This window comes from Carlito syrichta, unplaced genomic scaffold (assembly GCF_000164805.1).
Source record: "Carlito syrichta isolate Samal-C Ts95f unplaced genomic scaffold, Tarsius_syrichta-2.0.1 Scaffold153679, whole genome shotgun sequence".
In the NCBI taxonomy this organism is placed as follows: domain Eukaryota; kingdom Metazoa; phylum Chordata; class Mammalia; order Primates; family Tarsiidae; genus Carlito; species Carlito syrichta.
The window spans coordinates 354,429-375,053 of NW_007097775.1; the positions used below are offsets into that span (position 1 = coordinate 354,429).

A 20,625-nucleotide genomic window follows, 5' to 3' on the forward strand; every position below is an offset into this window, starting at 1 on the left:
AGTTAGAGTCTTACTCTGTCACCCAGGCTAGAGTGCAGTGGCATGATCTTGGTCACTGCATCCTTGACCTGCTGGGCTCAGGTGAATCTTCCACTTTAGCCTTCCAAGTAGCTGAAACTACAGGCATGGGCCACCATGCCCAGCTAATTTTTATAAATTTATTGTAGAACAGGGTCTCACCATGTTTGCCAGGCTGGTCTCGAACCCAAGGACTTAGGCAGTCCTCTCACCTCCGCCTCCCAAAGTGCTGGGATTACAGACATGAACCACTGCGCCCAGCTGATATACTTTTAAATCTGTGTGCTAGGTTGTATCTTCAGAGCACATGTGCATGTGCACACACAGACATACTTTTGTAGTTATTTCTGTGTCAAGTGCACTTCACAAGCAGGGCTATTGCTTTATAATTTTTATAATTTGCGGTTTGTTTTTGGTTTTTTTTTAATTGGAGTCTCACTCTGTCACCCAGGCTGGAGTGCAATGGCACATTCACGGCTCCCACAGCCTCAATCTACTGGGCTCAGGTGATTCTTTTGCCTAAGTTGTCCAAGTAGCTGAAACTACAAGCATGCACCACTATGCCTGGCTAATTTTTTGATTTATTGTAGAGATGAGGTCTCACCAAGTTGCCCAGGCTGGTCTTGAACTCGTGGGCTCAGGCAACCCTCTCACCTCAGCCTCCCAAGTGCTGGGATTATAGGCATGAGCCACCGTGCCCGGCCCTGATTTGCATTTTTTCCTTTGCTCCATCTCCAGTGGCAGGGACCAGGTCAGGTAGCTAACAGGTATGATGATTAAAAGGTTTTTGTTCTTGTACTCTTATATTAGTGTATTAGCAATTCTGAGGCTATTTAAAGGAAAATACTTCAGTGCTGTGCAGAGAAGGTAGAGAAGAAAGGTAAGGATATTGTGTAAAATTGAGTCCTATGCTCAAGAGTTAAAAGCATACTATCAGTATGCCTTTTGTTGAGTTTTGAGATCTTCCTCATTATTTGTTTAAATAGGCAGATATTACCTTCCTCTCATTAGACATTACATCCAAACAAAAATAAGGAAATTATAAAGAAAAATGAATTTTATCCAGTAGAGGGCGTTTTTATCCAGTAGTAATTTCATACAGTAGAGAGCCTCAATTATATTAGATAACTTTGTAATTTACAAAAAGGAGACTATTTTTTTAAATCATGAATTTGAAACGTGCTTTCTAAACTTTATCTTCATTTGAACATAATATGAATTATCATATTACCATAATTCTACTAAAAAAATCTTAGCAGAAAGAGAGTAGTCAATGACAGTTTATTGTTTGACTTTTCCCTCTAATAAGAAATGAGGTCATTTCATTCTTTAAAATGTGTGTCAGGCGTGAAAGAAGGCAGGCAGGGTGAGAGGAAGTAATAAAAGCAAACTCAAGGACTAAGTAAGATTCCTACAGAAATTAGTATCAGGATTGGAACGCAGAGCCCAGAAGGAGTTATCTCTTCGTTTTTACTTTCTAAGATTTTATATACACATATTGTATCTGTGTGTATAAATTTATAACCGTCATTAGTCATTTGTTGTTTTGTTTTTTTAGAGGGGGCTCAAGTGATTCTCCTACCTCAGCCATCTGAAAAGCTAGAACTGCAGGTGTGCGCCATTTCGCCTAGCTCATTAATCAATTTTTTTTAAAGTCAGAGTCTCACTCTGTTGCTCAGGCTGGAGTGCGGTGGTACACTCATGGCCACCGCAGTCTCAACCTGCTGGACTCAGGTGAACCTTCTGCCTCAGCCTTCCAAGTATTTGGAACTACAGGCACATGCCACCATGCCCAGCTAATTTTTTAATTTATTGTAGAGATGAGATCTCACCAAGTTGCCCAGGCTGGTCTTGAACCCTTGAACTCAGGCAGTCCTCTCGCCTCATCCTCACAAAGTGCTGGGATCATAGGCTTGAGCCACCACACCTGGCCTCCATTAATCAACTTTAAATTCAGCAAAATACAAATAAGTAGACAACGTTTGACACAGTTCCTGTATTAAAATATTATTTTTAAAATAAAAGGCATGTATAAATTTAGATTGTTCTTAAAAACATTAAATGACCATTAAAATTCTCTCTGTTCTTTGTCTCCTAGTCTTCATCAGTAATTTTAGACCTCTTATATAGAATAATTAAAAGCATGATATGTTGTCACAAAGGTGAAGATTTATGGCAAATCTCATACCTAGTATGACTAATCCCTACGTTGGTTCTAAAATCTTGAAGTAATCTGTAGTTTACTTAATCTGGCTTTCCTCCTTTTCTGGTTATGGTCTATCATCTCCTTCCATAGAAGAAAGCAAGCTAATGATAACTAAGCATGACTCCGGCTATTCAAAAATGTAGAGTAGTCATGTTGGTCTTCCCTGAGTAGAGCACAGTTGCTACTTTTAATGCCTTTACTAGGTCTTTGCTTCATCTTGTTAGAAACAGTAAAGCAACTCTCCTCTTCTGACATCTGTAGAAATCCTCAACGCATAATTTGTTCATTCATTTGTTTAAAGACTTCCTACATCGAAACATGGGCAGGATACAGGCTAGGTTAATTTTTTTTTCCAAAAAGCATGATACTTCCTGGATGTAAAAGAAATATTTGGATAAGTATACACTGTTGACTAGAGTCACTGTGCTGTACATTACCTATCTAGGACTTAGTCATCTTGCACAATGGAAGCATTATACCTTGTGTACTTGAAGTTTGCTAAGAGGGTAGATCTTTAAGTGTTTTCACCACCCACATAAAAAAACGGTAACTATGTGAGATGATGGATGTGTTAACTAGCTTGTGGTGGTCATTTCACTACATATATACATGTACATATATATAAAGTAAGTTGTTTATCTTAAATATATATAATTTCCAGTAAAATTGGAAAAACTATTTGGAATTCACTATTGCAATCTGATTTGAGTGGCAAATATTTGTTAATGTCTGCTATGTCTTATATAATAAGTCAAGAAGAAATATAAAATTAAAAAATACTGCCCTGTCATATAATTTATGACTTAGTGGGAAAGATAATACCATTGCATGTCAGACAACTAAAAAATAATATGAAGGAATATTAGTGGCATCATTAATTTTAATAAGTCCTTACTAGTTGCTAGGCACTGTTCTAAACTCCCCTTATATGCATTATCTTACTTACTACTGACTCTGAGTTTATTTCATTATTAGTATCCCTATCAAGGAATTTGTCCAACACACAGTCAGTGGCAGAGCCAAAATTTAAGCCCAGGTCTTTTTGACTAGATAGCTTACATTTTTTATCACTCTGTTACAATTGTTACAGCATTTTGAACTAATCATTTTCTTTCTTTTTTTTTTTTTTGAGTTGGAGTCTTGCTCTGTCGCCCAGACGGGAGTGCAGTGGCCGCTCCCGGCCACCGCAGCCTCAACCTGCTGGGCTCTGGCGATCCTTCCACCTCAGCCTTCCAGGTAGCTGGAACTACAGGCGCACGCTATCACACCGGCTAATTTTTTGATTTATTCTAGAGATGAGGTCTCGCTGCCCAGGCGGGTCTCGAACCCGCGGGCTCAGGCAATCCACTCACCTCAGCCTCCCAAAGGCGTGGGATTACCGGCTGAGCCACCGAGCCCGGCTTGAACTAATCATTTTCAAGTTTTCCCTAGGAGTTACTAAGTAGAAGACCAAATTAAAATATATAAACCTTTGATTTTGGGGTTTACACTGTAATCAACACTTGGTATTTTGATATTATTACTATAAGCAACTGTTGTTTCTAACTGTTTCTCAAATCTTTCCTTTAACTTTTGCTTAGCTTGCTATGTTCACATGACACTCAGACAGACACACAGTATGGCTCCATGTGATCTAAGTACATGAGCCAAATCATTTATCTCATTTCCTTAAGTTTCTGCAGGTAAACTTGATAATTGACATTACAGACTGCATAATGGGTTTGCTTTTTGCCTTATTGTCCAATTATTTCAAAACTGATTTTGATCACGTTATTTTATATTGTTTTATATCTGATGAGTTAGAATTGCAATTTTCCTGAAATTTAAAAAAGAAAAATGTACATCCAACCAAATAAATTTAGGACATTAGGAGTTCAGTAAACACTGAGATGTCTACCAGCAAAAAAAACAAAATTAGAAAATAACTGAGAAATACCGAGTTTTCTGTCCTTTCCACCCTGTACAGCTCAGTGACTATTAATAAGATAATCAGAGAGAATAGCAAATGACACTCTGCCCGCAAAATACATTGAAGATGTGACGCATAGGAAGTATCCTGCACAGTTAAAAACTGCAAGCAGACCAGGCACGGTGGCTCAAGCCTGTAATCCCAGCATTTTGGGAGTCCAAAGTGAGCAGACTGCCTGAGCCCATGGGTTCGAGAACAGCCTGGGCAACTTGGCAAGACCTCGTCTCTACAACAAACCAAAAAATTAGCCAGGTGTGGTAGCGCGCGCCTGTAGTTCCAGCGACTTGGGATGCTGAGGCGGAAGGATCGCCGGAGCCCAGCGGGTCATCGCTTGGGTTGGCTGTGAGCATGCTACTGCACTCCAGCTTGGGAGACGGAGTGAGACTCCAACTCAAAAAACAAAAACAAAAAACTGCAAGCAGATAAAATTCCAGCGGGTTTGGGCACCTAAATTACACGGTTTCTGTCTGCAAAGAGAGAAAGATGATGTGTTATGATGGAAAGAACACAGACTTTATGGTCGGTGGAACCATTTTCATATCATAACTCTCAGCTCAGCAGAGAGAACCTCTATCACTAGATGGGCAAGATTTCATTGAGGAGCTGATTCCTTTCTAGCTAGTGAAAGCTAAAAGTTGAGAAAAAAGGAATGTCAGCAGGCAGGCAGTAAGGGAGTTCTCCCAGCTGGTCTCCGTGTGTTTGGCACCTCTGTCATTTGTCTCCAAGCCTCAGTTTTTTTCTACACACCCTCCTCTCCACTTTCTAAGCTACTCTCCCTTGAATATTTTGGCTTCTTCTTCCCCGGTCTATCCCTTCTTTGGAATTGCTGTGATAATGAAACCTCAGGAAAGAAAGGCAAGTGGTGAAATGGTAAGCGCAAACACTAAGTGGAGGAAAAGTTTAGGAAGCCATGGTGCTATTTAACAACATATGAATGTAGTAAATGCCACAGAACTGTGTGCTTAAAAATGGTTAAAATGGTAAAATCTATGTATATTTTACCATAATAAAAGGAAGAAGAAAAAAAGATTGTACTGAGAAAACTTCTCTTATGACTGAATGCAAGAGGCAGATTTTTTTCGTGTCAGCACACTCTTTTCTTTTTTCTTTTTCTTGAGTCAGAGTCTCACTCTGTCGCCAGACTGGAGTGCAGTGGCCACTCCCAGCCACCGCAGCCTCGACCTGCTGGGCGCCAGCGATCCTTCTGCCTCAGCCTTCTGAGTAGCTGGAGCCACAGGTGCACGCCACCATGCCTGTTTGTTTTTTTTTTTTTTTATTGGAGTCTCACTCTGTCGCCCAGACTGGATTGCAGTGGCCGCTCCCAGCCACCGCTGCCTTGACCTGCTGGGCTCCGGCGATCCTTCTGCCTTCACCTTTCTAGTAGCCGGAACTACAGGCGCGTGCTACCACGCCCGGCTGATTTTTTGATTTATTGTAGAAGTGAGGTCTCGCCAAGTCTCCCAGACGGGTCTCGAACCCATGGGCTCAGGCAATTCACTCACCTTGGCCTCCCAAAACACGAGATTACAGGCTGAGCCACTGAGCCCGGCCCAGCACACCCTTTTCAAATAAGATCAGCTTGCTTCAGAGAAAGTTTAAGTCAATAAATAAAATAGTAAAACATAACCATGGATCAGTTCCTCAAGCCATGTAGTCTACCTAAATATTCCTTTCTCAGTGATGCCTGTGAAAAGCAAACAGAAACTCTTCCACCTTTTTATTTAAGAATTACAGATGAAATTAGGAGCATTATTCATTAGACTCTGACTGAATCATAGAAACTACCATGTTATTGGATACTATGTTATCATGGCTAATTGGTTTGTGTATCTTTTTCGAAGTTTTATCTACAGTAACTGGTTTTCAAACTTCTTAACAGCAAAAACTTTTTTTTCCAAAGTGAATTTTATGCAGAATCTTCAGTATATAAAACAGGTAATACAAAAAACATAGCTGGGCTGGGAGAAATTGGTGGGAAATCTGAGGCCCCTGCCCATGGGCCTTTCCTCAGTGTCCTTGCAGCCCATGAGGCAGGACTACAAAGTAAACAGGTTGAAATCCATTGATCTGTAATATGTGTATGTAGAATTTACAGGCTTTTAGACGGGTTTGTGTCATCTCTAGGGTCTTAGCGTTATGACTCCCATTGTGTGGTTCCTATGAGAAAACTGGGCTTACAACACCTTTTCTAGGATTGTAACCTGGCACAAGACAGGTATGCCTAGGGTGAGTTGTTAAATCATAGTGATTTGGGTAAGTGTAGGAAAGGCAAAAACTCTTGGATGTTTCTGAAAGTACATTATTTGAAGTATTTTTTGACCCTCGTATGTCAGGAGTAATTTAAAACTTTCCTACTTCGTTGACTGAATTTCAGGATCTAGAACGTGTTTGCCTTTTTAAAAACTACTGCTGTTTAACCTTGACTTTCAAATTGTCTTTAATGAAGGCTTTACTGAAAAGGCTTGAAGCTGTGAAACCAACAGCTGGCATGAAACGCTCAGAACAACTGATGGACTATCATCGCAATATGGGCTATCTCAGCTCAACGCCGTCTTCGAGACGAGTGAGATCCACTCTTGGCCAATACAGCCCATTAAGTGAGCATATTCACAACTATGTTGTACTTATTTGTATCTTTCAACCTTTTTCTTTTACAGTGAAACATGTTCTTAATAGAGCTTAAAAATGCTAACTTGTGGAGTTCGTTCTCTTATTTCTCAATTGCGTGTGTTTTGTCTTATTTGTATTAGTGTACTTGGTTTCGTTTACAGCATGTAGTGACAGCACAAGAAGAAAACCAGGAGGTAACACAATTAAAAGTAGTTTCTTAGAGGGACTTTTAATTTCAATATTAAATGATTAAAGGTAGAAATGAATATATGTGCTATTTAAAAGTTGCTGAAACATTCTTCCAGCTAGTCAAGAATAATTGCTAATATCTTCCAGCCCTTATGTGCGCTTGTTCTTCTTCATTGGATAACTGAAATAAAATTAGAGTTGTCAGATAAAATAACTCTTAATGCCTGCTATGTAATCAGTTACAGACCTAGTCAGTTGTTTGCCTCAGAAAATATAGGAATGGAGTGATCATTTAGTACTAGGGTATGCAACATTTTCCTTTATAGAAGTCTATGCTGTTACTTGATGTATGTATTCTAAACTTCATAGAAAATAGAAGCCAATACTTATAAATGCCACAACTTCCCAATGTTCATGTGAGTCTTAAACACTCAAATGACTAGTAATTCCATTTATTCATTCTACAAACATTGCTTCCTTGGTATAATGACTAAAATAGGGTCTTGTTCTAGTAACTCATACTTGTGTATTGTGCTTTGAATGCAGTAAGTTATTTGTTGAATAAATATATAAATGGTTTTGCAAAGTGTTTTTTATTTCACTGAATTATTAGAAGCTTTTGAAAACATTTATTCCCACTCCAAATCTAGTGAATCAAAATTGCCTCATGTGGAATCTGAACACATTATTATGTTTTTAAGTTCCATGGGAATTCTGAAGTGCATACCTAGTTGGGAATCATTGCATTAAACTATTAGATGTACGTAGGATATGGCAGAAAAACTAGTCTGTCTGGACGTAAAAGTTCAGAGGACAAGAAGTTTCTCAAATGATGATTTATGCATTTCGTTTAAATAATTCGCATATTTCTTTGTATATTTTCAGGAGGAGCTTCCAGGACATCCAGCACTACTAGTGGGCTCAGTTGTAAGAGTGAGCGATCAGCTTTTGACACATCCAGTGGCCACTCGCTAAGACCTAAACCTCCTAATGTCCGTACAGCTTGGTTATAAAACCTTTTTTTACTGTAAATGTTGCTCATCCACTTTTTATCAAAGTGCTCTTGCATATTACTATAATTCTCTGTGTAAACATCTATAATACTGTTTTAGCGATTTAAGGTATACAACAGTGAGTTGTAATTTATTGTTATTCAGTGCAAAATTGTTGTCAAAAACAATTTAATATAAAATCAGTGTTTCCTTTGAGGATGTATTTATGAGATGTATATGTATTAGAGAAAGAGTAGTATGCATGTATATTTTTTCAGTATAGAAACTGATTCAGTTGTCACGCTTACAAAACACTGATAATAGTATCACTGCATGTTGAACCCAAGATGTTCACTATATACTTTTATCACTTTATGTTATTTCCATTTCTTGTAAGCTTTATACCATGAGCTTAGCTCCTGAATTTGGCTAACTTTGTTTTTTATTTGCTGTAGAACTTATGAAGTATGACTCATAAGTTGATTACTTTCTTATTATGAAGCAAATCTTGAAATCTGTTTTGATGGAGCTGATTTAGATTTGATGGGCAGCTTGAGAGAAGGTTATCCTGGGGCAGTTCTTGTGATTCACCAGAGGTAGCCAGTTTATGTATGTGTGCTTAGGTAGAGCTTAAAAATTTGACCAACCATCCCAAACCATTTCAAACTGTGAATACTAGAAAGTCTAACTTTTAAAGTCTCTATTTTTTTGTGTTTTTATACATTCAGGTAAAGTCCTGTTAATGATTCTAAGAAATGAGGTTGGCTTCAGAGCTACAGTCTATTGCCTCGTGAATAGTTTGTCCAAGGACAAGATCAGTTGCATCAAAAACAAGTATTTGTTGAATCAGTAAAATTGTGCCACCAGCTTGAAGAGCCAAGAAGCAGATCCTGAGCTGTGTCAAAACAGTGTTTTAAGTGATACTGTTAGCATGTATGTGAAGGTTTAGTATTTATTGTGTTAATAAGAAAGACTTAGAATAAGAAATGCTTTAGAAATTCCAGCTAGTATTTATAAATGCTGAAAAAGAAAACTATGAGCAACAGGGGAAATAAATCACACATTTATTGAGTCTACTGCTTTAAATATTAGCTAATTTTCTTGCTTTGCTTTATTTGGTTGAATCCTAGAAGTATCACTTTTAACAGTCCTATTCTTAAAGACCTAGTAAGGTTGAGGGGATTGGTCATGGCAGATAGGATGTGATACAGTTGACTTTTGAAATTCGAATACAGGCTCTTATATAACAAAATATGAGATCTCATAGTTACCACTGTTTTTAATTACTAGTCTTTTCAGTTTACCCTTAGAATTGGAACATTTCCATGTTAAATGACAAATCTTTCTTTTTCCAATATGAGTTTTTTATCTGTAGCCACATAAGATTTGTTTTTTAATGTTTTGGTGCTCAAATTCTCTATCATGTGTGCTGAACTTCTTTTTTCTTAATACCTATAGAAGTAAGCCAAAGTGCATTTTGCTAAACGTCAATTCAATATTTCTTGGTTTTAGTGTGTATTAGCAGATGTTGTTTAGGAGAGGGCATGTGAAGTCTGGGATCAGGGAAGTTAAGGACATTCTTGGGGCCATAGCATGGCTATGAGCTTCTGCTGCTTTCTTTGGGCTAGTGTTTATTTCGATGCTCTATTCTGGTGAACAGGTTGTTACACCTGCTGAATTTATAAGCTTTTAGCTACACTAAACCAAGGCTGTGTTTTATTTTGTTTTAACTTACTGCACTTTTAATGTTTATATAACAACTTATCTTTCAGGAAAGAGAAGGTAATGCTGAATTTTAAATTTTAAATTCAGCATTTGAGCGTCTGCCCAATAGTGACTTAGTCAGGTTTTTAAAAATGATTTTTTAAGTTGTTTGGAAAAAAACACATAAAACCTTTCATATTCATAATGGCATTTGTCTCTGAGTACATTTTATATTATCTTTGCTGGCACGTGTTAGGCCACAATACACAGTAGTTTTATAGATAAAGCGTACTTTGATTTTAGATGTTAATTTAATGTCTTCAGTTTTTACTCTTTAAAAAGGGAAGTTCATGTAAGTATTACTTATAACAGGGATCCAACTTGAAGTAAAAGTCAGGAAGAGCAACGATCTTTTTAAAACAATTTATAATTTTGTTATGGTTACTTATATTGATGAATATAAACAGACAGGAGTTGAAAAGGTGGTGTTCTTGATACACGTCAAGGAACTTTGAAGTTATTATGACTTGGGGCCATGTTAATGAAAAAAATCATAAGCATATTATTCTTCATTTTCAAGAGCGTAAAAATGTAAAGGATGATCTGTCTATCACCTGATTTGATATTAGGTTGACTTAATTAATGTATGTACGTTAAAGGTTTACATCAATAACAAGAAAGTAGTGATCTGAGGCCTAGTTATTAAGCCAGATTCCTGAGTTATTTTCATCTCTTTCAAATGTTACACTAATGTCTAATCCTTTTTAGGAAGATTCTATGAAAATTTTCAACTATTAAAATTATTTCTTAGGCAGCAGCTGTTATTTCATACACCCTCTGCTTCCTTTCTCAATCTCCCTAAAAAGCTGCTTTCTTCAAATAAAGTGTACGGGTTTGCTTATAACTATGGTGTAATGCAGTTGTTTTCAACCCATCAAACCAAGTGTCCAAAACGGATACCTAACTTTAAAAAGGTGATTGTGATGGGTATGCTTGTGCTTCTCATCTTCAGGTTCAAGTATTGCCTACTAGGAAATATATTAAGACCAATATAAAGTTGAAGATGCGAACTTATCATATTTTAATAGCTAAATTCGTTTTAAAAATTTAATATCTTAAATGCCAAAGTCTTAACCTTGTATACCATCCTAGAAAATGTGCTTAATGGTTAATTATTTCCATGAGTAAAGAGGAATAAGAAACTTAAAACCAACATCCTTTTAAATTTCCTAGTCCATTGTAATATGTTTTAGACATGAAGAACTAGCTTGGCATAGTAAAGAAATAAAAGCATTAAAGATAACTGAGTTGATCCTATGTTTATCTCTAAAATGCATTATCTTGTTGTTATTTTGAATATTAGAGTAACAACTCTTATGTTCCTGACAAGACTTAGTGAGAATGAAGTTGGAAGAACAGTATCAACGATTTATATCTTTGAAAGTATGGGGGGAAACCTAGAAATTATTTATTAAAAATTGTGTATTTGTTCCTAGCCGGGCTCGGCGGCTCAGCCTGTCATCCCGCGCCTTGGGAGGCTGAGCTGAGTGGATGGCCTGAGCCCGCGGGTTCGAGAGCCGCCTGGGCAACTTGGCGAGCCCTCATCTCGACCATACATCAAAAATCAGCCGGGCGTGGTAGCGCGCCGTAGTTCCGGCTGCTCGGAAGGCCGAGGCGGAAGCATCGCCGGAGCCGGCGGGTCGAGGCTGCGGGGGCCGGGAGCGGCCGCTGCCCTCCAGTCTGGGCGGCAGAGGGAGACTCCGACTCAAAAAAAAATTGTGTATTTATTCTTACATATCTAAACTTCAGTCACCTTCAGAGTACTCTCTGACTCAGTGCTCTGTTTTTGAACTCATCAATTTTGAAGCCTTTTGGGGCTTCTGCCATTTTTGGTTTTACCTTCGCATCGACAGCAAAACATTTCCCTTGAAAACGGTCTTGGCCCGGGGAAGCAAACAAACAAAACTGCTCAGGGCGAGACGGGATGAAGACGGGGGGGGGGCGTCATGCCACTTTGGCTCAAACCGCTGAACACTCGGCACAGTGCGGGCAGGTGCGCTTGCAAGTCGCCCGTCGTGAGATGGGCACGCGTGTTGAAAGAATCTCCCCCCGAAGAGGTCCCTGAAGCCGAACACAGCCTCTTACAACGCTACCTGGCATACTGAGGCCAGTGGGTTCCCTTTATTGATTAATTAATTAATTTTTTTTTTGAGTCACAGTCTCACTCTGTCGCCCAGGCTGGAATGCAGTGGCGCGCTTATGGCCACTGCAGCCTTGACTCGCTGGACTCAGGCGATCCTTCCACTTCAGCCTTCCAAGCAGCTGGAATCACAGGCATGCACCACCACACCGGGCTCATCTTTTTTACTTATTGTAGAGACTAGGTCTCACCAAGTTGCCCAGGCTGGTCTTGAACCCCTGAGCTCAGGCAATCCTCTCGCTCCGCCTCCCAAAGTGCTGGGATGACAGGCGTGAGCCACTGCACCCAGTTGCTGATGGGTTCCTGGGGCACTTACCTCAAGGGGGAAGCCTGTACTACAAGGGGCCCGCCTTCTAAAAGATAATTCCAGTTTGTTTTTGTCCCCTACTCCCATAGCATTTATGTGCAAAAGAATTTGCTTAAAATTACATTCTTGATCAGCATTCTTTAAATCACATCATCTAATTCTTTTGGTGAAATTGTTATGGCACTTCAATGCAATGGACTTTTTTAGTGCATGAAAGAATTTTTTTTAAACTAGCCAATGCAGGGCAGTATCACATGTATTTTATATATGACTAGTTAACACTTTTTAAAACTTGCTGTGATGATATCAGCTTAGAAATTTTAAAATAAGATTTTAATAAAAGTAGTGCCATTGAAATGAATCACTGAGTAGCTTCTGCAGTAGCATATCTGAGCTATCAACTATGACGTTAAAGAATGCTTAGAGCAAATAGCATTACACTATAGCAGAACATTTTGATTTTTAAATTCTAGTGATGGTTTTTTTAATCCACTTAGAGATATTTCTGGAGCCACCGTAATGTTCTGTGCCTCCATTTCAAAATCTGATTGGCAAGTTCAGATAAGTTACACTCTTTGTTCTAGATGGCATTTTTGAGGTTTTACTGCCTTACAAAATAAAACTTATGAGGTAATGTCATTATTTTACTAAAATTTACTGAGAGGGTTTTTTCATATGAATCTAATTTCACATCCACTGTTATAAGATTGTAAAAGAATTGGGATAGTCCCTCCAAAATGATTACAAACAATGGTTCTAAGTTCTTAAGGGATCTGTGTTCCAATGGTAGTTTTCACAAGAAAAAAATGAAGTTTAGTTCCTACATTTTGGAAATTGTGGCTGATTTTCTTTTTTTTTTTTTTGAGTTGGAGTCTCACTCCGTCACCAAGACTGGGGTGCAGTGGCCACTCCCGGCCACCGCAGCCTCGACGGCCACCGCAGCCTCGACCTGCTGGGCTCCGGCGATCCTTCCGAGTAGCTGAAACTACAGGCGTGTGCTACCACACCTGGCAACTTTTTTGATTTATTGTAGAGATGAGGTCTCGCCAAGTTGCCCAGGCGGGTCTCGAACCTGCAGGCTCAGGCAATCCACTCACCTCAACCTCCCAAGGTGCGGGATTACAGGCTGAGTCACTGAGCTGGCTGTGGCTGATTTTCAAGTTTAGGAATGCTTTGTTCTTCTCGACTCCTTCCTCTTCTCCTCTCCCTCCCCCCTTCCTCCTCCTCCCTCTCCTCCAGGTATGAATTACTCTGCTTTATTCTAAAAGTTTTGCCTTTTCCACATACAATCTAACTGGCATTCTTGTCCCTTTACTAATTCTACTGTTACATTATTTCCTTCTGGCTTCACTCTTAGGATTTAATTTGCTATTTTTTTTCCTAACTTCTTAAAATAGATGTGTAGTTTACTGACTCTCAGCCCTCTTTTTCTGACAGTGACATTGAAGGCTATATATTTCTCCTAAGCATAGCTTATAGCTGTTTCCAACAAGTTTTGATAATGTGGCATTTTTATTTTCATTAAACTCAAAATATTTTCAAATTTCGACTGTGACTTCCTCGTTTTAACCTGTGGACTCTTTAGGATGTATTTATTTATTTATTTATTTTAGTTGGAGTCTCACTGTCGCTCAGGCTGGAGGGCAGTGGCACAGTCACGGCCACCGCAGCCTTGACTTGCTGGACTCAGGCGATCCTTCTACTTCAGCCTTCCAAGTAGCTGGAACTACAGGCATGTGCCACCATGCCCAGGCAATTTTTTTATTTATTGTGGAGGCAAGGTCTTGCCAAGTTGCCCAGGCTGGTCTTGAAACCTTTGCTCAGGCAGTCCTCTCACTTCAGCCTCCCAAAGTGCTGGGATGATAGGCGTAAGCCACCGCGCCAGCCTTTAGGATTTATTTTAAAGTTATACTTGTGTTGTTTTGTATAAAAATGTGTAGGAAAAAACTTGAAGCTGTAGATTAGGGGTCAGTAAAGTATAGGTCCATGGGCCAAATCCAGCAAGCAGAGTGCCACCTGTTTTTGTATGGTCTGTGAGCTAAGAATGCATTTTATGTTTACATTTGTAAACCAAAGAATAAGCTGGGCACAGTGGCTCATGCCTGTAATCCTAGCACTTTGGAGGTGGAGACCAGAGTATTGCCTGAACCCAGGGATTCAAGACCAGCCTGGGCAATTTGGCAAGACCTCATCTCTACAATAAGTCAATAAAATTAGTTGGGTGTGGTGGTGTGTGCCTACAGTTCCAGCTACTTGGGAGGCTGAGGTGGAAGGATGGCTTGAGCCCAGCAAGGTGAGGCTGTGGTAGCCATGATTGTGCCACAACATTCCAGCCAGGACAAGAGAGTGAGATTCAGACTCAAAAAAGTTTTGTAATATGTGAAAATTATATTGAAATTCAAATTTCAGCATCTGTAGTAGTTTTCTGGAACACACAGCTCTTTCCTTTATGTCTTGTCCAGGGTTGCTTGTGCAATATAACAGCTGTGGTGTGTCAAAGACCATCTGGCCAGCAAATCCTAAAATACTTACCATCTGGTCTTTTAGAGAAAAAGTGTGTTGACCCCTTCTCTGAATGATAGAATCTTCCAGTTAAGACCGGCTTGCTTTTGGCAGGCAGCAGAAGTGCTTGCAATCTCTGCTCTCCTCAGTCTAGTTACAGGATTTGAGATGATCCTGAAGGTTGACATCAATACCTGCAAGGGCCACAATTTTTTTCTGTTCACTTTTTTTAAGGTTTGAAAATACTAAAAGGGCCGGCCCCACTTTTAGATACGCTCCACAGAGTATCTGCCCTGCTATCCTGCTCTGCTCTTATTCTCTTATCAGCAACAACAGCACTCCTGTCATCCTTAGAAAGAAAGGTGACATGAAGTCAAAGCGCCCGGGAAGCCTCCAACGAAACACATCTGCCACCTGGCCCCAAGGAGATAGGATTGAGGGAGGCCAGATGTAGCCTTGGACTTGGCAAACCCAGACTGTGGTTTTTTGTTTTTTGTTTTGAGTTGGAGTCTCACTCTGTCACCCAGACTGGAGTGCAGCGGCCGCTCCCGGCCACCGCAGCCTCGACCTGCTGGGCTCCGGCGATCCTTCCGCCTCAGCCTTCCGAGTAGCCATTTTTATTTTTTTAGTTGAAGTCTCGCTCTTGCCCAGGCTGGAGTACAGTGAGTGACATGCTAACAACCACCACAGCCTCGACCTGCTGTGCACAGGTGATCCTTCCACCTCAGCCTTCCAAGTAGCTGGAACTACAGGTGCGCGCTCCCACGCCCGGCTAATTTTTGATTTATTGTAGAGATGAGGCCTTGTCAAGTTGCCCAGGCGGGTCTCGAACCTGCGGGCTCAGGCAATTCACTCACCTCAGCCTCCCAAAGTGCCGTGGTTATTGTGGTAAAAGAGCAGCTGACTTACTGCTGGGGAGGCAGGAATGAGGTGGAAGGGCCTATGGGAAGCAGGGGAAGGAACAGAAGTACAGAGACCCCCCCATACCTGCAAGAAACAGGGAAAAGACATCTGCCTCCTCTCAGCTCTGCTGGGATACAGAGACGCGTGTCCTCCAGATCAGTCACAACAAGCCAGGACTATGTCAACTGCTTGGTCTTTTCCTGGTCCAAAAGTACTTTCTTTCCAACTTGAAATTCTAATTATCTTCCTTTTGCTCACAAATCTGAGTCAAATCCCAAACTGGCTTTTCCTGTAGCTCTTGATAAACTGTTACAGAAAAGTACTGGTGGATACTTTTGGTGCCCATGTATATAAATCTGGTTATTTTCTTTCTAAGTTCATCTTCTACCACTTCCTCCCCCCCTTCCATTTTCCTCCTCCAGTTCCTCCTCAACCAAGATTGATTGTGTTAAACATGAATTTAGTTGATAATGTCATTTCATCTTTTCTTCCATTTAAACGCCTTTCAGGGCAGCTTTCTTTTTGTGTCTTCCACATAGCCTAAAAAGGTATTCAGCACTATCTTAATAACTGATGTTATGGACTGAATGTGTTCCAACACCAAAAAAAATTCGTAAGTTGAAATCTTAATCCCCAGTGTGATGGTAATTGAGGTAGGGCTTTTGGGAGGTAACTGGGTCACGAGGGCGGAGCCCTCACAAATGGCAGTAGTGCCCTTATAGAAGGGATACCCGGAGAGCCCTCTCACTCTCTTTATGCCACGTGAGGATACCGGGAGAAGTCAGTAGGTTACAACTCAGAAGAGAGCCCTCACCAGAACCCAACCATATGGCACCTTGATCTCAGGCTTCCAGCCTACAGAACTGGGTGAGGTAAATTTTTGTTGCTTATAAGCCATCAGTCTATAGTACTTTGTTATGGTAGCCTGAACTGACAACTCATTTTCAAGGAATATTGTCAAATTAGCTTGAAATTCTAGGTGTCACAGTTCTCTAAAGGGTCTAAAACAGAGCACTTCCTAATTATGCCAAGTTCTTGAAACGATGATTTAAAGCTTTTAGCAGAACCTCAGAATTCTAATGACTGCACGACAGAGCATAAAATAAGGTGGGACAATGGAAGCCATGTTCCCTATTACTACTTTCTAGCCTACATCAACTCTGGATGGGGCAAGGTAGAGATAACCTGCCTTTGTTTGAAAAACAGAACTCTGCATGTTGTAGGTACTCATATAATACATATTCAATATCATACCTGACATTTAGAAGCTTGGTGATAAGTGAGTTACGCTAGACAATGTGCATTTATGGTTTTTTTAAAAAATGCATTTAACAGTTAAGAGTTTGGCCATTGCCTTGCTGAGTTATGGTGTGGCCATGTGCTCTTTGGCTATGGCCAGGCAGTGTTTCCTTAAGCTTTGAGCCCCTCCCCTACCTTGGGGAGGTGAATCTCCTCTTTCTCCCTAATTTACTTTCTAAATAAACTATATTTTCCAATCTAAAAAAAAAAGAGCTCAATAAAATAGAGAACTGCATTAAGTGGTCTTTATTGATGTATCATATTCAGTTATTCATGATCAGTTCTTCAGTTAATTGTACAAGTATGATAAGTTATCTCCTATTTGCTGTGAGAATTTAAATGTAAAATAAATACAAAATACATTTGTGGTTTAATGAACACTCAATGAAGCATTTGTTTCTGAGGTATTCCTTCAGTCTGGTTCTACCCAGACCTATCTTTTCACTTCCCCTAGGAATAGTCTATTAAACCACACAATGGATCTGTGAACTTGTGGGGCAAGTTCACTGTGTCAGTGAAGTTGTGTTTTAATCCCATTAAACGTATTTTTTGATCTCATCATACAGTACCAGTACAAAAGCCCCGCCCATCCCTCTCAGCACGTTGGACCAGGCGCCTTTGAAGAAGGCCTTGCCTCCCTCGTCCTTGGCGATCTTCCTCCAGCAGTCGACCGTCCCCGTGTACATGATGTCGGCTGTGGAGACAAACCCTGGTGAGGACTCCGGAAGGCTAGCGAAAAGAGACTGTGCCCTAAAAGGCTTCTGCACACGCTGTAGGCAGTTCTACAAAATGGAAGTCACCTGGGCGTGAAGCCTCAGCTCTGTGCAGCGTTCAGCTGGATATCTCCCTTGCTTGACTGGTAGGCCAGGTCCCCTGTCACGCCCACTCCGTTAACTCAAGATCAGTGACGAACTGGGGCGATTAACCAACTAATTCATAGACTATCCAACAGTCCAGTAGGACAGGCAGGAGTATTAGCTACGTGGTGGCCTTTTTTATGGATAAGCAGACTGAGACCTGTAGGGTCTCAGATTATACAATTAAAATAAAAAGGTATAACTATTAGGTTGAACCATATGAAACTGTTAATAGTAGACTGTTTTTCACTTTAAAAATGGCAATTTCATAAGTTTCAACCTATAGAAGCTAAAACTTTTCCTATCATAATAGACTGTTTTTGGTCACCTCTCATCCAGCCAAAATACCCTCTCCCACTAACACTCATGACAACTAGATAAGGGACAGATTCTTTTTAAAATGAGCTAGTTCACTATTTCCTTTCCCTCGTTTTTACACCAAAGCTCCAAGGGAAGAGACCCAGGGTCTCTACAATGCTAGACACCTGGCTCAATTCATTTATAAATATCTTATTTCTTATGTTCATATCATTGCTTTAATAAAAATGTTTTAAAAAATCCTTTCCCTAAAAGTTGAGAATGTTGGGGAGAAGTCATATAATCCTTCCTGAGTCCTTATCAAGTAATTTTGACAATTAATTTAGAATAACGAAGACTGAAAGGAGAATAATGTTCTCCTTGAGCAAAAAAGAAGGAAGACGCGGACGAGGGCACAGGCTTACCCCCTTTCCGGCCAGACTGCATCATCATCCGACGACGAACAGTGTCAAAAGGGTAGGACACCAGCCCTGCAACCGCCGTCACGCTCTGGGCAATCATCCAGCTCACAAAAATGTGCACGTTCTTGGGGTCAGGCAACATCCCTGTGGGCAGAGCCAAGAAGCCAAACGGCGACAGGTGACTCCTCTCAGCAGCTGGCAGAAGGCAGGCGGAGGGGAAGAAGGGGCTTCTGCACCGCCACCTCCACGCCCCGCACTTCAGAACCGCCCCCTGCGCGGGGGCCTCACAGACAACCAGGCAGCCAAAACGAGTCAGATGCCTCCCTCTCTGGATCCAGGGAAGCCAGAGTTCTGCTGGTTGTTCAGGGCATGTTGAGTGGCTTCAAGTTTACAGCTGTGTCTAGAGGGAATCAGGCTCCCGTCTCCCTCTCTGAATAGCTCAAGGCCAGAGTTTAGGTCAGTGGAGGACAGGGAGAATCGGCTATTAATTTATCCACACCACCTCCCCATTCTGAAACTTCAGCCCAGAAACTAGGGGGAAAAAAGGATGACTGTAAAGTCCTCTGGGAGTGGCAAGTCTTGTGGGCTCTCTCTCCACGCACCCTCCTCCTCCCAATCCCCACCCCATGCCTCTCACCCTTGGCAGTATCATAGACTCCGAAGTAGGCAGCTCTGTAGATGATGATGCCTTGGACAGAGACGCTGAAGCCCTGGTAGAGCCCCTTCAGGCCATCAGACTTGAAGATCTTGGTGATGCAGTTGCCCAGGCCACTGAACTCGCGCTGGGCAGCGCCCTTGCCCACATCGGCAGCCAGCCGGGTTCTGGCAAAGTCCAGTGGGTAGACAAAGCAAAGGGAGGTGGCCCCAGCGGCCCCACCGGAAGCCAGGTTGCCGGCAAAGTAGCGCCAGAACTGCTTATGCCTATCGACGCCCCCCAGGAAGATCTGCTTGTACTTGTCCTTGAAGGCGAAGTTGAGCGCTTGGGTGGGGAAGTAGCGGATCACGTTGGCCAGGTTGCCCCTCCAGAAGGAGAGAAAACCCTGCTCCTTGGGGATTCTCACCACACAATCAATGATCCCTTTGTACTGCTTCTCGGCACTGATCTGTTTGCTGGCATGCTGGACCTGGGTGGGGGTGCGGGGGGAAGGCAACGGGACAGAGGACAAGCAGGGCGGAGGAAGGGGAGGAGGACGGAAGAAAAAGGAGGTTTGCACTTCCTAGATTTCGTTTTGAAGAAAAAATGTACGCGTAAATCAAATGGACATTGAGAAAATGCAAGTAAACATGTTACTTGGACAACAAGTCAAAATTATTCGGTTTTGCCTTCATTATCAGGGGGTTTGAAGGAAAAGTTCCTATCCCAGATATGACTGAATTGGGTAAAAGTAGTCATTTATTCATTGCATTTTCCCTAGGGGTGGGAAATAGAAGGAATAAAGACCTCTCTCCCCAAAAGGCTCCCGATTTAACAGACATGGTGGACAGGAGGTTGCAGTGCTTCGGCGGCACTCTCGTGTCCCTGAAGAGTGGCTGTGAGTAGCAGATGCTCTAACAGAGGAAGAGAATGAACCCACCAGGCAGCCGAGCAGAAACGTTTCAAGCACACCAGCCAAGCAATCGGTCACTCGGGGGCAGCTGCTGTTTTGAGCCGTTTGCGAGGGGTTTTGTTATGGGAATTCGAACTCTTAAATCGGGCTGTTCCTCACTAAGGTGCCTGGCCTTTGCGGGATGACGCGAAGCCCTTTAGTGACCAGGCAGGGGGGAGGAAAGGCGCGGGGACAGGACGAGTACGGTGATCTGGGTTGACGCCGAAAATCGTTCCTCTCTCCAAACCTCTGCCTCTTGGTCTGTGCAGCGGGGCGGGGGAGGGGACGTCGTGCCCGTCTCGCAGAGGTTACATAAAGGGGAGGGCAATCACGTCAGCCCGCTGCAGCAGTCGGTGTGCACGCGGCGACGCGCGGTCCCTGGGAATCGCGGTGGCTCTTCTGTTCTCGTGCAAAGATGGGTGCGGGGAAGGCGGGCCGGGGATCTTGAAAGTCACAAGGTGACGCCGGCCTCGGGCCTCCACGGGGCGCCGCGGCGGCCACGGGCGCAGCATCTGGCTCGCGGGGGGCCGGCTCCGGGGGGGTTTCCATATTTAGACACCCGGA

The 20,625-nt window shown here is 41.8% G+C and overlaps 2 protein-coding genes across 4 annotated transcripts in view; one reads left to right on the forward strand and one right to left on the reverse strand.

Moving 5' to 3' along the window:
• CFAP97 (cilia and flagella associated protein 97) overlaps positions 1 to 10,991 on the forward strand; it is a 42,842-nt gene extending 31,851 nt beyond the window's left edge. The window contains exons 4-6 of one of the 3 annotated variants that reach the window (XM_008050792.1): positions 6,640 to 6,790; positions 7,878 to 7,984; positions 8,713 to 10,991. In XM_008050792.1, coding sequence (XP_008048983.1) covers positions 6,640 to 6,790; positions 7,878 to 7,984; positions 8,713 to 8,727 — 273 coding nt within the window. In that variant the 3' untranslated portion in view covers positions 8,728 to 10,991. Of the gene's footprint in view, positions 1 to 6,639; positions 6,791 to 7,877 lie in introns of all 3 variants that reach the window. The other 2 variants (XM_008050791.1, XM_021708971.1) reach the window with 2 other exon arrangements.
• Positions 10,992 to 17,122: 6,131 nt separating this feature from the next.
• SLC25A4 (solute carrier family 25 member 4) lies at positions 17,123 to 20,573 on the reverse strand. Its single transcript, XM_021708968.1, has 4 exons — positions 20,394 to 20,573; positions 19,113 to 19,692; positions 18,479 to 18,619; positions 17,123 to 17,593 (listed from the first exon to the last, which is right to left on the reverse strand). Exons 1-4 carry the CDS (start codon positions 20,571 to 20,573, stop codon positions 17,436 to 17,438), a joined length of 1,059 nt encoding a protein of 352 aa, XP_021564643.1. The 3' UTR covers positions 17,123 to 17,435.
• Positions 20,574 to 20,625: the final 52 nt, after the last annotated feature.

Excerpts from the sequence above, each read along its gene's own strand:
- SLC25A4 (XM_021708968.1), bottom strand. The coding sequence starts at position 20,573 with ATGCTGCGCCCGTGGCCGCCGCGGCGCCCCGTGGAGGCCCGAGGCCGG. Across the intron at positions 18,620-19,112 it reads AGTCTATGATACTGCCAAGG|GGATGTTGCCTGACCCCAAG; the intron begins GTGAGAGGCATG and ends CTCTGCCCACAG. Across the intron at positions 17,594-18,478 it reads GCAGTCTGGCCGGAAAGGGG|CCGACATCATGTACACGGGG; the intron begins GTAAGCCTGTGC and ends TTGTCTCCACAG.